The 16,114-nt window shown below is 46.4% G+C and overlaps 1 protein-coding gene across 7 annotated transcripts in view; it reads right to left on the minus strand.

The window, feature by feature from the left end:
- The window catches only part of LPIN2 (lipin 2), a 166,063-nt gene that overhangs the window by 69,764 nt on the left and 80,185 nt on the right, over positions 1-16,114 (minus strand). For all 7 annotated transcript variants that reach the window (XM_038746840.1, XM_038746839.1, XM_038746838.1 and 4 more), the window contains one exon: positions 13,530-13,834. In XM_038746840.1, the coding sequence (XP_038602768.1) occupies positions 13,530-13,834 (305 nt within the window). The remainder of the gene's footprint in view (positions 1-13,529; positions 13,835-16,114) is intronic.

Consider the following 16,114-nt stretch of genomic DNA (forward strand, 5'->3'; position numbering starts at 1 on the left):
CGGCGGGAGATCAGGGATTAGGGGATTTGAAGAATGGAACTCAGCGTTAAAAGACAAGGCACAGCCACAACAGGGTTTTTAATAGGGCAGAGATGGAAACCTTTCAAGCTCTCTTCCCCTCTGGCCCCCTTTTCTTTTTGTTGTTTTTTTTTTTTTCTGCCTCGGAGCGAGACCTCATTTACTCATTTCCAACCCTGTCTGAGAATTCATTTTGGGCTTTCCTGCTACTCTGAACTTTCTACTCTTTGATTTCAGTTTATCAAACAAATAACTTACTGAAACCAAAACCAAACACCATCACCTTAGAAGAAATTGAAAACTGATCCAGGCAAATGGCCTGAGCCGGGCTTCTGTCTCAAACCCTTTTTTAAAAAAATGGTATTTGTTAAGCATTTACTATGTGCCAGGCACTGTACTAAGCGCTGGGGTAGATACAAGCTAATCAGGCTGAACACAGTCCCTAGCCCACATGGGGCTCCCAGTCTTACTCCCCATCAATCCATCAACCAATCGTATTTACTGAGCGCTGTGTGCAGAACACTGTACTAAGCGATTGGGAGAGAACAACGGCACTTAGTACAGTGCTCTGCACACAGTAAGCGCTCAATAAATACGATTGAATGAAAGAACAATATAAGAGAAACATTCCCTGCCCACAACGAGCTTACGGATGAGGTAACTGAGGCCCAGAGAAGTGAAGTGACTTACCCAAGGTCACACAGCAGACATGTGGCGGAGCCAGGATTGGAACCCAGGTCCTTCTGACTCCCGGAGCTCTAGCTACTAGGCCACATTGCTGGGCAACTGGACTGATGATACTATGGTCCAGAAGGATTTTTTTGGTTCAGGTCACATCTGACTCAATAATGCTGGAATCCCCGCGGCCCAAATTGGACCATGCCAAACCAACCCAAGTCTGGAGCAATCATTCAGTGGTATTAAATGAGTGCTTACTATAATAATAATCATAATAATAAAATTAATACATATGGCATTTTTTCAGCGCTTACTATATGCCAGGCATTGTACTAAGTGCAGGGATGGATACAAGAAAACCAGGTTGGATCCAGTCCCTGTCCCACCTGGGGCTCATGGTCTCAATCCCCATTTTCCAGATGAGGGAACTGAGGCCCAGAGAAGTGAAATGACTTGCCTGAGGTCCCACAGGAGGCAAGTGGCAGAGCCAGGATTAGAACCCACGTCCTTCTGACTCCTGGGCTTGGGTCCTGCCCACTGTGCCATGGTGCTTCTCATGTGCAGAACACTGTATGAAGCGCTTGGGAGGGTAGAATCGTACCGAATTAGCAGTCACGTTCCCTGGCCTTATAATAATAATAATAATAATAATGATAATAATGGCATTTATTAAGCGCTTACTATGTGCAAAGCACTGTTCTAAGCGCTGGGGTGTCCCATGGGGGGCTCACAGTCTTCATCCCCATTTTACAGATGAGGTAACTGAGGCACAGAGAAGCTAAGTGACTTGCCCAAAGTCACACAGCTGACAATTGGCAGAGCTGGGATTCGAACCCATGACCTCTGACTCCAAAGCCCGGTCTCTTTCCATTGAGCCACGCTTCTTCCCCTTGAACAGGCCTGAGTGGATCCCCTGAGTTTAATATGATAATAGTTAACAACTGTGAGATTTGTTCAGCGCTTACTACGTGCCAAGCACTGGGCTGAACGCTGGCACAGAGACATGATAATCAGGTTGGGCAAGACCCCTGGTGCCACACGGGGCTCCCAGCCTAAATAAGAGGGATTTCGGGTATCAATCTCCATTTTCCAGATGAGGAAACAGGCACAGACAAGTGAAATGACTTACCCAAGGTCACACACGGCTGGCAAGCGGCAGAGCCGGCATTGGAAACCGTGTCTGGGATTAGGTGGCGGATTCTAATCCCACTTCAGCCACTGGTTTTATGTGTGACCTTGGGTAAGTCATTTCACTTCTCTGGGCCTCAGTTACCTCATCTGGAAAATGGGGATTAGGACTATGAGCCGCACGTGGGGCAGGGACTGTGTCCAACCCGATTTGCTTTTACCCACCCCAGCGCTTAGTACAGTGGTTGGCACATAGTAAGTGCTTAAGGATTAATCAATCAATCAATCAATCGTATTTATTCAGCACTTACTGTGTGCAGAGCACTGTACTAAGCGCTTGGGAAGTACAAGTCGGCAACACATAGAGACAGTCCCTACCCAACAGTGGGCTCACAGTCTAGAAGGGGGAGACAGAGAACAAAACAAAACATACTAACAAAATAAAATAAATAGAATAGATATGTACAAGATAAATAAATAAATAGAGTAATAAATATTTACAAACATATCCACATATATACAGGTGCTGTGGGGAAGGGAAGGAGGTAAGATGGGGGGGATGGAGAGGGGGACGAGGGGGAGAGGAAGGATTCTAATCCCGCCTCTGCCACTGGTTTTATGTGTGACCTTGGGTAAGTCATTTCACTTCTCTGGGCCTCAGTTACCTCATCTGGAAAATGGGGATTAGGACTATGAGCCCCACGTGGGGCAGGGACTGTGTCCAGCCCTATTTGCTTTTACCCACCCCAGCGCTTAGTACAGTGGCTGGCACATAGTAGGCGCTTAAAATACCACTGTTATTATTATTATTATGGGGCTCACCATCTTCATCCCCATTTTGCAGATGCGATCACTGAGGCCCAGAGAAGTGAAGTGTCTTGCCCAAGGTCTCACGGCGGTATGGTACTCCACAGACTGAACCTCTTTTTTTCTCGGTTTCTACATCTGTGAAATGGAGACAGTGCCACGGCCATCTTCTAGACTGTGAGCCCACTGTTGGGTAGGGACTGTCTCTCTATGTTGCCAACTTGGACTTCCCAAGCGCTTAGTACAGTGCTCTGCACACAGTAAGCGCTCAATAAATACGATTGATTGATTGATTGATTGATTGACTCTCCGAAGGGGTCACCCAAAGAACCCAGAGGTGATCATTCATTCATTCACACATCTCCTGCCACCAAACGGGAATACCCTGAGCCGAAACTGCAGACCGGATAAGAGAGAGCAAAGGGCTGGGAAATCCGGGAGGTTTCCGTTTCCCATTAACTCGGGATTCTCCCGGGCTTAGGTTGGAGAAGTACAGAGTTGGACAAGTTGATCATTAAATTCTTCAGTATCAATGTTTTGAAAAGTACAAAGTTGGAAACACTTATCATTAAGCTTCTTCCGAGTTAGTGTTTGAACAACTCCTGGTAGAGATTGATTTCTTCTTGGTATGTTACTTGCCAGTTTTTTTTTTTATGGGATTTGCTAATTCATTCGATCGTATTTATTGAGCGCTTACTGTGTGCAGAGCACTGTACTAAGCTCTTGGAAAGTACAATTCAGCAACAAAGAGAGACAATCCCTGCCCACAACGGGCTCCCGGTCTAGAAGGGGGGAGACGGACATCAAAACAAGTAAACAGGCATCAATAGCATCAATATAAATAAATAGAATTATAGAGACGTATCATCATCATCAATTGCATTTATTGAGCGCTTACTGTGTGCAGAGCACCGTACTAGCGCTTGGGAAGCACAAGTTGGCAACATCATTAATATCAATGAATGGAATTATAAATACGTTAAGTGCTTTCTATGCATCTAGCATTGTGCTACACTCTGAGATAGATAGAAAATGAACGGGTGGAGTTCGCAATCAAAATAGGAGGGAATCCCCACTTTACAGTTGAGGAAACTGAGGCCCACGGAAGGGAAGTGACTGCCCCAAAGTCACACAGCAGACAAGTGGCAGAGCGGGATTAGAACCCAAGCCTCTGACTCCCGGGCTCATTCTCTTTCCACTGGGCCACGCTGCTTCCTAAACCGACATGAGGTCAAACTGAATTTCAAGGGGATTCGGAAGCAGAATTCTAGGCCAGCCTTCCCCACTCCATCAATACTTTCCTTTTCATCGGCAGCACCTGTATATATGTATATATGTTTGTACATATTTATTACTCTATTTATTTATTTATTTTACTTGTACATAGCTATTCTATTAATTTTATTTTGTTAGTATGTTTGGTTTTGTTCTCTGTCTCCCCCTTTTAGACTGTGAGCCCACTGTTGGGTAGGGACTGTCTCTATATATTGCCAATTTGTACTTCCCAAGCGCTTAGTACAGTGCTCTGCACATAGTAAGCGCTCAATAAATACGATTGATGATGATGATGATGATGATCGGATTTGCTCCCGGCCATCTACTTAGCTACCCAAGAGAAAGGAAAGAATCTGTATTTTTAAATTGCCCTTATTTCACAGATTACAGGCAGGGTGCTTTGGGGAAGATTTGGGATTACGATAGCGTCTGGCACATTGTAAGCGCTTAGCAAATATCACATATTCATTTTAAAAGGCAAGGAGATTCCGAGCCCAATTCAAATGAAAGATGGGGAAGAGACCGGAGCAGTATGTTACCTTCTGATGATCACACAGCCCGTATCTCATCGTGCTTTTTTGGTATTTTGGGAGGCGGTGGGAATGAAATAACTAGCAGGAGGGGAAACCTGGCTGGGCTATGGCTTCAGTGTCACAGGCTACTGACCACAGAACTATCCATGGCATGTGTTGCCAACTTGTACTTCCCAAGCGCTTAGTACAGTGCTCTGCACACAGTAAGCGCTCAATAAATACGATTGACTGATTGATTGATTTCCCATGGTGGGCAGGCTCAGCAGGAAGCCTGAAAAGAGCTGGCAAACATGGCCAGTTAACACCGCATTGGCACAGCATCAGAACTAAAACAATAATAATGATTGTGGCATTTCATTCATTTATTCAATCGTATTTATTCATTCATTCATTCAATCGTATTTCTTGAGCGCTTACTGTGTGCAGAGCACTGTACTAAGCGCTTGGGAAGTACAAGCTGGCAACAGATAGAGACGGTCCCTACCAAACAGCGGGCTCACAGTCTAGAAGGGGGAGACAGACAACAAAACAAAACAAGTAGACAGGTGTCAATACCATCAGAATAGATAGAACTGTGGCTATATACACATGATTAATTTAATAAATAGAATAGTAAATATATACAGGTAAAATAAATAGGGCAATAAATCTGTACAAACATATATACAGGTGCTGTGGGGAGGGGAAGGAGGTAGGGCGGGGGGGATGAGGAGGAGGAGAGGAAAAAGGGGGCTCAGTCTGGGAAGGCCTCTTGGAGGAGGTGAGCTCTCAGTTTCTAGACTGTGAGCCCACTGTTGGGTAGGGACCGTCTCTATACGTTGCCAACTTGTACTTTCCAAGTGCTTAGTACAGTGCTCTGCACACAGTAAGCGCTCAATAAATACGATTGAATGAAAGAATGAAGGGAGGAAGAGAGCTAGCTTGGCGGATGTGCGGAGGGAGGGCATTCCAGGCCCGGGGGATGACGTGGGCCGGGGGTCGACGGGGGGACAGGCGAGAACGAGGTACAGTGAGGAGGTTAGCGGCAGAAGAGCGGAGGGTGCGGGGTTTGGGGGCATTTGTAAAGCTCTTACTATGTGCCAGGCACTGTTCTAAGCGCTGGGGTTGATACAAGCAAAATGGGTTGGACACGGTCCCCGTCCCTCATGGGGCTCGGTCTTTAACCCCCACTTTACAGATGAGGAAACTAAGATGCAGACTGAGCCCCTTCCTTCCTCTCCCCCTCGTGCCCCTCTCCATCCCCATCTTACCTCCTTCCCTTCCCCACAGGAATATATATGTATATATGTTTGTACATATTTGTTACTCTATTTATTTATTTATTTTACATGTACATATCTATTCTATTTATTTATTCTATTTATTTTATTCTGTTAGTATGTTTGGTTTTGTTGTCCGTCTCCCCCTTCTAGACTGTGAGCCCACTGTTGGGTAGGGACTGTCTCTATATGTTGCCAACTTGTACTTCCCAAGCGCTTAGTACAGTGCTCTGCACACAGTAAGCGCTCAATAAATAACGGATGATGATGATGCAGAGAAGTGACTTCCCCAAGGTCACACAGAGCAGGCAAGTGGCGGAGCCAGGATTAGAACCCAGGTCCTTCTGACGCCCAGGCCCGGGCTCTAGCCACTCAATCAATCGTATTTATTGAGCGCTTACTGTGTGCAGAACACTGTACTAAGCGCTTGGGAAGTACAAGTTGGCAACAACTCGGCCACACTGCTTCAGGCTGCTGGCCCTTGGGCAATAAAGGGGCTTTGAAATATTCTTTCATCCGCCTCATGATGTGCTGAATGCCCCCTACCTACTGCTCCCTCTTTATCAGTGGTATTTATTGAGCACCTTCTGGGCACAGAGCACTGTCGTAAGCGCTTGGGAGTGTATCACAGAATGCACACATGCATGCTATGAGCCAGAATGAGCATGACTGATGGGGACGAGGGCATGGGAGGTCCCCCCAAAATCACTAGCACTACAATCGACGCCTTGGTGCAGACTCTCCGTCCCAGAATCTTTGTGACCCGACTGGGGTCCGACCAGGATTTCTGGTGGGGAAATTCATTCATTCATTCATTCAATTGTATTTCTTGAGCGCTTACTGTGTGCAGAGCACTGTACTAAGCGCTTGGGAAGTACAGGTTGGCAACATATAGAGATGGTCCCTACCCAACAACGGGCTCACAGTCTAGAAGGGGGAGACAGACAACAAGGGAGACAGACAACAAAACAAAACAGATGCCATCGGCATTTAAGGTGATTAGATCCCAGGACTCCAGGCTGTCTGGGGTTCTAAAATCCAGTTGCAAATCTCATTTCAAGTCTTCCCAGACCAGTTTGGTAATCAATGGCAACAATAATAGTGGTATTTGTTAATCAATCAGTCAATCAATCGGATTTATTGAGCACTTACTGTGTGCAGAGCACTGTACTAAGCGCTTGGGAAGTACAAGTCGGCAGCATATACAGACAGTCCCTACCCAACAGTGGGCTCACAGTCTAGAAGGGGGAGAAGGAGAACAAAACCAAACATACTAACAAAATAAAATAGATAGAATAGATATGTACAAGTAAAATAAATTAATAGAGTAATAACTATGTACAAACATATATACATATATACAGGTGCTGTGGGGAAGGGAAGGAGGTAAGATGGGGGGATGGAGAGGGGGACGAGGGGGAGAGGAAGGGTTAAGCCTTTACTGTGTGCTAGACACTGCACTATGTGCTGGCATAGATTCCCGAGAAGCAACGTGGCTCAGTGGAAAGAGCACAGGCTTTGGAGTCAGTGGTCTGACTCCAAATACGACTGAATGAATGAAAGTGGTCATGGGTTCAAATCTCGGCTCCGCCAATTGTCAGCTATGTGACTTTGGGCAAGTCTTCTAGACTGTGAGCCCAACGTTGGGTAGGGATCGTCTCCATCTGGTGCCAACTTGTACTTCCCAAGCGCTCTGCACACAGTAAGCGCTCAATCAATCAATCGATCAATCGTATTTATTGAGCGCTTACTGTGTGCAGAGCACTGTACGAAGCGCTTGGGAAGTACAAGTTGGCAACATATAGAGACAGTCCCTACCCAACAGTGGGCTCACAGTCTAAAAGGGGGAGACAGAGAACAAAACCAAACATACTAACAAAATAAAATAAATAGATTTGACTGAATATGACTGACTGAATGAATGAAAGTCACTTAACTTCTCTGTGCCTCAGTTACCTCATCTGTAAGATGGGGATTGACTGTGAGCCCCCTGTGGGACCACCTGATCACATTGTAACCCTCCCAGCGCTTAGAAGAGTGCTTTGCACATAGTAAGCACTTAAGAAATGCCATTATTATTATCATTATTATTGTAATCAGGCTGGATACAGTCCCTGTCTCACACAGGACTCACAGATTAAGGAGGCAAGAGAATGTGTGATGAATCCCCATTTTGCAGATGAGGAAACTGAGGCACAGAGAAGTGAACTGACTTGTCCAAAGGCAAACATCAGGCAACGGGCAGAGCTGAGATTAGAACCCAGGTCCTCTAACTCCCAAGCCCGTACTCCTGAGAAGCAGCGTAGCTCAGTGGAAAGAGCCTGGGCTTTGGAGTCAGAGGTCATGGGTTCAAATCCTGGCTCTGCCAACTGTCAGCTGGGTGACTTTGGGCAAGTCACTTCACTTCTCTGGGACTCAGTTACCTCATCTGTAAAACGGGGATTGACTGTGAGCCCCCCGTGGGACAACCTGATCACCTTGTAACCTCCCCAGCGCTTAGAACAGTGCTTTGCACAAAGTAAGCGTTTAATAAATGCCATTATTATTATTATTATTATTATTATTATTATTATTATTATTATTACCTACTAGGCCACGCTGCTTCCCCACAGAGTGACAACTGTGGCGCGTATTAGACATGGTGATTCCTTTCCTTGCGGACAGGGCATTAGATTGTCGGTTGAAAATTCTGGCGGATTTGGGCAACAGTAAATTGTTTAAAAATTAATTAATAATTTTGAATAACGTCTGTCTGCCCTCCTAGGTCGTATGCTCCTTGCGGGACTGTGACTACCAACTCTGTTATATCGTACTCACCCAACCGCTTAAGAGAAGCAGCGTGACTTAGTGGATAGAGCATGGGCCTGTGCGTCAGAGGGACCTGGGTTCTAATCCCACCACTATGACATTCCTGGGACCTTGGGCAAGTCACTTCACTTTGTCTCAGTTGCCTCATCTCTAAAATGGGGATAAGAGTGTGAGCCCCACGTGGGACAGGGACTGTGTCCCACCTGACTATCTTTCAGGGATTGGCACATAGTAAGCGCTTAACAAGTAACACAATAATAATAATAATTATTATTACAGCATTCTGCACTTAGTAAGCGCTTAATAAATACCACTGATTACGGTAATATCTGGAAATCATATTGGCTTTAATACCTAGATGAATATTTTCTTCTATTTCACATGATGATACAGCAATGGCCTTAATTTCATTTTTAAAAAGCCACCCCCTGCAAGTGCTTTGGAGTCAGAGGTCATGGGTTCAAATCCTGGCTCCGCCAACTGTCAACTGTGTGACTTTGGGCAAGTCACTTAACTTCTCTGGGCCTCAGTGACCTCATCTGTAAAATAGGGATTAAGACTGTGAGCCCGTACTATAGAGAAGCAGCGTGGCTCAGTGGAAAGAGCCTGGGCTTTGGAGTCAGAGGTCATGGGTTCAAATCCTGGCTCCGCCAACTGTCAGCTGTGTGACTTTGGGCAAGTCACTTCACTTCTCTGTGCCTCAGTTACCTCACCTGCAAAACGGGGATTGACTGCGAGCCCCCTGTGGGACAACCTGATCACCCTGTAACCTCCCCAGTGCTTAGAACAGTGCTTTGCACACAATAAGCGCTTAATAAATGCCATTGTTATTATTATTAAGTGGATTTGTCAGCAGTAGGGTAGAAATATATAACGGGGTTCCAATCCACGGTGCACAGCTCCATCCCGCCTAGTGGCTTAGTGGTTAGAGCCCCGACCCAGGAGTCAGAAGGACCTGGGTTCTAATCCCAGCTCTGCCACTTGTCTGCTCTGTGCCCTTGGGCAAGTCGCTTCTCTTCTCTGTGCCTCAGTTCCCTCAGCTGTAAAATGGGGATTGAGACTGTGAGCCCCATGTGGATAGGGAGTGTGTCCAACCTGATTAACTTGTACAGAGAAGCAGTGTAGCTCAGTGGAAAGAGCCCGGGCTTTGGAGTCAGAGGTCATGGGTTCAAATCCCGGCTCCTCCACTTGTCAGCTGTGTGACTTTGGGCAAGTCACTTCACTTCTCCGGGCCTCAGTTACCTCATCTGTAAAATGGGGATTAAGATTGTGAGCCCCCCATGGGACGACCTGATCATCTTGTAACCTCCCCAGCGATTAGAACAGTGCTTTGCACTCAATCAATCAATCGTATTTATTGAGCGCTTACTGTGTGCAGAGCACTGTACTAAGTGCTTGGGAAGTCCAAGTTGGCAACATATAGAGACAGTCCCTACCCAACAGTGGGCTCACAGTCTAGAAGGGGGAGACAGAGAACAAAACCAAACATATTAACAAAATAAAATAAATAGAATAGATATGTACAAGTAAATAGAGTAATAAATATGTACAAACATATATATACAGGTGCTGTGGGGAAGGGAAGGAGGTAAGACGGGGGGATGGAGATGGGGACGAGGGGTAGAGGAAGGAAGGGGCTCAGTCTGGGAAGGCCTCCTGGAGGAGGTGAGCTCTCAGCAGGGCCTTGAAGGGAGGAAGAGAGCTAGCTTGGCGGATGGGCAGAGGGAGGGCATTGCAGGCCCGGGGGATGACGTGGGCCAGGGGTTGATGGCGGGACAGGAGAGAACGAGGCACGGTGAGGAGATTAGCGGCGGAGGAGCGGAGGGTGCGGGCTGGGCTGCAGAAGGAGAGAAGGGAGGTGAGGTAGGAGGGGGCGAGGGGATGGACAGCCTTGAAGCCCAGGGTGAGGAGTTTCTGCCTGATGCGCAGATTAATAAATGCCATTATTATTATTATTATTATTATTATTATTATTATTATTATCTATCCCAGTGCTCAGCACAGTGCTGGGCACATAGTAAACATTTTAACTAGTAGCATTAGGCTGAGAATTCCCACTGAACAAAGTCTGTGCAGGCCCAAGGCCACATCCATGGTGGTGGGCACCAGTGCTCCCTTCCCTTTCCAGCTGGTTCCCACAGCTTTCTGGCCAGGAATTCCGCCTTCATTATTCCCACTCTAGATCGGAAGCTTCTTGTGGGCAGGGAATGTGTCTACCATCTCTGGTTGTATCGCCCACTCCCAAGTGCTTAGCACACAGTGTATGGCACACAGGAAGTGCTCAATAGACGTCACTGATTGATGGATTATTCCAGGTAACAATAATAATAATTTCGGTATTTGTTAAGCTCTTACTGTGTGCAAAGCACTGTTCTAAGCGCTGGGGAGGATACAAGGTGATCAGGTTGTCCCAAGTGGGGCTCGCAATCTTAATCCCCATTTTCCAGATGAGGTAACTGAGGCACAGAGAAGTGAAGTGACTTGCCCAAAGTCACACAGCTGACAAGCGGCGGAGCCGGGATTTGAACCCATGACCTCTGACTCCCAAGCCTGTGCTCTTTCCATGCTGCTTCTCAAGCTGGCAAGGTCACTGACAAGGCCTGGGAAAGACCCTCCCTCCCTAGTCTGGCAGCTCGTTATGGTCAGAGCACGTTTAGTACAGTGCTCTGCACACAGTGAGCGTTCAATAAATACCACTGATCGATTAATTATTCCAGGTCTCTGATGAGGCCTGGGAAAGACCCCCCCTCCTCTAGACTGGAAGCTCGTGGTGGGCAGGGCACGCTTAGTACAGAGCTCTGCACACAGTGAGCGCTCAATTAATACCATTCAGACCACTGATCGATTAACTATTCCAGGTCTATGACGAGGTCTGAGAAAGACCTTATCTGCTCTAGACTTGGCACTTGTTATCATCAATCGTATTTATTGAGCGCTTACTGTGTGCAGAGCACTGTACTAAGCGCTTGTTATGGGCAGAGCATGCTTAGTACAGTGCTCAGCATACAGTGAGCGCTCAATAAATATGACTGAGTGATCAGGTCTGATTGTCTTTTCATTCTTCACCACCTCTCTGCTTCTCTTGGAGCCCCATCCTGTCTGTCCGGTCTCGCCTAAAGTCCAAGTCCCTTCATTCATTCATTCAGTCGTATTTATTGAGCGCTTACTGTGTGCAGAGCACTGTACTAAGCGCTTGGAAAGCACAATTCGGCAACAAATAGAGACAATCCCTACCCAACAACGGGCTCACAGTCCCTTCTTTCTCCTCATTCACAATGAAAAGCGAGCACCTCAAATTCCTTTATCTGTTGTTTTTCTACTTAGTACCTCATTATGGGCCACAGAAACCACTATTACATTGCTGCCCCCCATCAATGCTAGGACACGATGTAATAACCGTGTCATTGCATTTCAATATTTTGGAAATGTATGGCAGTTTTTAATATTTTCACATTGCCTTCGTCACTGGGCAGAGCAGAGATAGCTATGTTTGGAACACTGCAATCTGCACGGCCAATGAAACTCTGTAATTGCTTTTCCTCCTGTGTACAATGACAATCTTGGCGTGACTCTGGGTGTTCAAAACACCACGTAGTTTCTCATTCTGCTGCCCTACAAAGGTTGGAGCAGAGCGACCTGGCTATAAGCTCGTTGTGGGCGGGGAATGTGACCGTTTATTATTATATTATCCTCTCCCAAGTGCTTAGTACAGAGCTTTGCAAACAGCAGGCACTCAATAAAGCCTTTCTGACCTCCCAGTTTCCTGTCTCTCCCCACTTCGGTCTATACTTCACTCTGGTGCCGGATTATCTTTCTAATGTCACTCCCCTCCTCAAATATCTCCAGTGGTTGCCTGTCAATCTTCGTATGAAGCAAAAACTCACTACTGGCTTCAAAGCTGTCCATCCCCTCGCCCCCTTCTACCTCACCTTCCTTCTCTCCTTCTCCAGCCGAGCCCGCACCCTCCGCTCCTCTGCCGCCGCTAACCTCCTCACTGGGCCTCGTTCTCGCCTGTCCCGTCTTCGACTCCCGGCCCCCGTCCTCCCCCTGAATGCTCCTCCCTCCTCACATCCGCCAAACTAGCTCTCTTCCCCCCTTCAAAGCCCTCCTGAGAGCTCACCTCCTCCAGGAGGCCTTCCCAGATTGATCCCCCCTTTTCCTCTGCTCCCCTTCCCCTCCCCATCACCCCGACTCCCTCCCTCTGCTCTACCCCACTCCCCACCCCACAGCACTTGTGTATATTTGTACATATTTTTTCATTCTATTTACTTTATTAATGTATATATATCTATAATTCTGTTTATCTATTTTGATGCTATTGATGCCTGTCTCCTTGTTTTGCTGTAGTCCCCCTTTCAGGCTGTGAGCCTGTTGTTGGGTAGGGATTGTCTCTGTTGCCGAATTGTTCTTTTCAAGCACTGCACACAGTAAGCGCCCAAGAAATATGACTGATTGAATGAATCCAAGCAAATCAGGTTGGACACAGTCCCTGTCCCGCATGGGGCTCACAGTCTTAATCCCCATCCAGCGCTTAGAACAGTGCTTCACACATAGTAAGCGCTTAACAAATGCCATTATTATTATTATTATGTTACAGATGAGGTTACTGAGGACCAGAGAAGAATAAATAATAATAGTGATGGTATTTGTTAAGCGCTTACAGTCTTAATCCCCATCCAGCGCTTAGAACAGTGCTTCACACATAGTAAGGGCTTAACAAATGCCATTATTATTATTATTATTATTATGTTACAGATGAGGTTACCGAGGACCAGAGAAGAATAAATAATAATAGTGATGGTATTTGTTAAGCGCTTACTATGTTCCAGGCACTGTACCAAAGGCTGGGGTGGATACGAGCAAATTTCCATCGACCTAAGGAAATTTCAACAGTGAGAGGAAGAAGATGGGCCACTTTACTGCAGTCAGGTGCCACGGAGTCTTTAACTCAACTGCTCCACGGTACCACCCAGAAGAAGCTCTTCACACCCTCTTTAAAAAAAAATAAACCAAACCAACTCACCTCAGTGGCTGAGATCTTTTATCGTCGTCAGAGCTCATTTCCATTGCAAATATTTCCTCCAAGCCGGGAGCCGGGGGTTGATCTTCTTTCTTGACATCCGATTTGTTCTTCTTTCGTCTTCGTTTTTTCTTCTTCACCGAGCCCGGGGCGAACCCCATCTCCGGCTCTAAGATGTGGGAGGTATCTGAACTCTGGCAGGACCTCTCGCTGCCCGCTGATTTCATCAGGTGCGTTTCGATGTTTAATTTAAAGACTTGATCATCCGTGGGTATTGGGGAGGTGGCCAGATAGGCTGGAACTCTTTCCTGAGGTGGACCGAGAGAGAGAAAGAGGAAAAATAATAGTTCAATTGAGCAGCCGGTAGAATCATACAGTGCTTTGCACACAGTGCTTAATAAATGCTATTAAGAAAAAAATAACCGCCATCTAGGAGGAGAAAGAAAAGTTACTGCAACGGTTCGACCACGTGCAGGTGGGACTATTTTCCCCCCAAATATTTCCCTATAAATCCAAATTAATTTCCTATCCACTACCGTTAATTTGGGCTGGTACATCCACAAATCCTTGCCTTGGCCAAATTATTATTATCTTTATTAATAATAACAGTAATAATGATGATCGTGATGACAACTTGGGTAGTAGTAATAATAACAATAATAATTCAATCTACTAAGTGTTTGCTATCCATTCATTCATTCAATCATATTTATTGAGCGCTTACTATGTGCAGAGCACTGTACGAAGCGCTTGGGAAGTACAAGTCGGCAACGTATAGAGACGGTCCCTACCCAACAACGGGCTCACAGTCTAGAAGGGGGAGGCAGACAACAAAACAAAACATGTAGAGAAGTGTCAAAATCATCAGAACAGAATTATACCTATATGCACATCATTAACAAAAATAAATAGAATAAGTAAATATGTACAAGTAAAATAAATACAGTAATAAATCTGTACAAATATATACAAGTGCTGTGTGCCAGACGCCATTCTAACTGCTGATTTCGATTCCCACATAGGATCCACAGTCTTACAGGAGGGAGATCAGATGTTTTATCCCCATTTTCTGGATGAGGAAACTCCGGCCCAGAGAAGTGAAGCGACTTGCCTGAGGTCATCCAGCAGAGAAATGGCAGGACCAGGATTAGAATCGGATTAGCCTCCTGATCCCAGGCCTGAGCTCATTCCTCCAAGCCACAACAAAACAGTAAGGAACGACTGCTCTAGGACTGACTCCTGTGCATCACCACATGAATCGAATTCATTCATTCAATCGCATTTACTGAGCGCTTACTGTGTGCAGAGCACTGTACTAATCAATCAATTGTATTTATTGAGCGCTTACTGTGTGCAGAGCACTGTACTAAGTGCTTGGAAAGTGCGATTTGGCAACAAAGAGAGACCTTCCCTACCCAACAACAGGCTCACAGTCTAGAAGGGCGGGAGACAGATAACAAAACAAAGCAAGTAGACAGGCATCAATAGCATCAATATAAATAAATAGAATTATAGCTATATACACATCATTAATACAATAAATAGAGAATAACTATGTACATATATACCCAAGAGCTGTGGGGCGGGGAAGGGGGTAGAGCAGAGGGAGGGAGTGGGGGTGATGGGGAGGGGAGGAGGAGCAGAGGAAAAGGGGGGCTCAGTCTGGGAAGGCCTCCTGGAGGAGGTGAGCTTTCAGTAGGGCTTTGAAGGTGGGAAATGTGCTAGTTTGGTGCATGTGAGGAGGGAGGGCATTCCAGGCCAGAGGTAGGACGTGGGCCGGGAGTCGACGGCGGGACAGGCGAGAACGAGGCACGGTGAGAAGGAGAGAAGCGAGGTGAGGTAGGAGGGGGCAAGGTGAGGGTCAGCTTTGAAGCCGAGAGTGAGGATCTTTTGCTTGAATCTGAAGGGATTCATAATTTGAGTCCATATGGGGGGGAAGAGGAGGAAAAATCAAAAAGGTGTGCATGAAAAATGCCAACTCCATGGCCTGGCTGGAATCTCAGGTGCAAACCTGTCCTGCTATTGAAGGCAGAAAATGGATGGCTGTGAGAAGAGCCAAGGTGCTTCTCTCATAACAATGCGCGTATTCTGCTTTTTTGGATCCACTACTGGAACGGTTGGAGATGGAGGCGGGGCGTTCTGGGAGAGACGGGTCTTTGGCGTCGCTGTGGGTCGGAGACGACTCGATGGTATAAGACAAGACAAGGACATATGACGCAGAAAGAGAGAATGAGTTCCATCCAAGAGACTAGCTAAGACAGGGAGGCAGTGTAGCCAAGTGGGTACAGCAGGGTCCTGGGAGTCGGGACCTGGGTTCTAATTCTGATTCCGCCACGTGGCTGTGTGCTCATCTCCTCCAGGAGGCCTTCCCAGACTGAGCCCCTTCCTTCCTCTCCCCCTTGTCCCCCTCTCTATCCCCCCCATCTTACCTCCTTCCCTTCCCCACAGCACCTGTATATATGTATATATGTTTGTATATATTTATTACTCTATTTATTTATTTATTTTACTTGTACATATCTATTCTATTTTATTTTGTTAGTATGTTTGCTTTTGTTCTCTGTCTCCCCCTTCTAGACTGTGAGCCC

This window comes from Tachyglossus aculeatus, chromosome 5, assembly GCF_015852505.1.
Source record: "Tachyglossus aculeatus isolate mTacAcu1 chromosome 5, mTacAcu1.pri, whole genome shotgun sequence".
In the NCBI taxonomy this organism is placed as follows: Eukaryota; Metazoa; Chordata; class Mammalia; order Monotremata; family Tachyglossidae; genus Tachyglossus; species Tachyglossus aculeatus.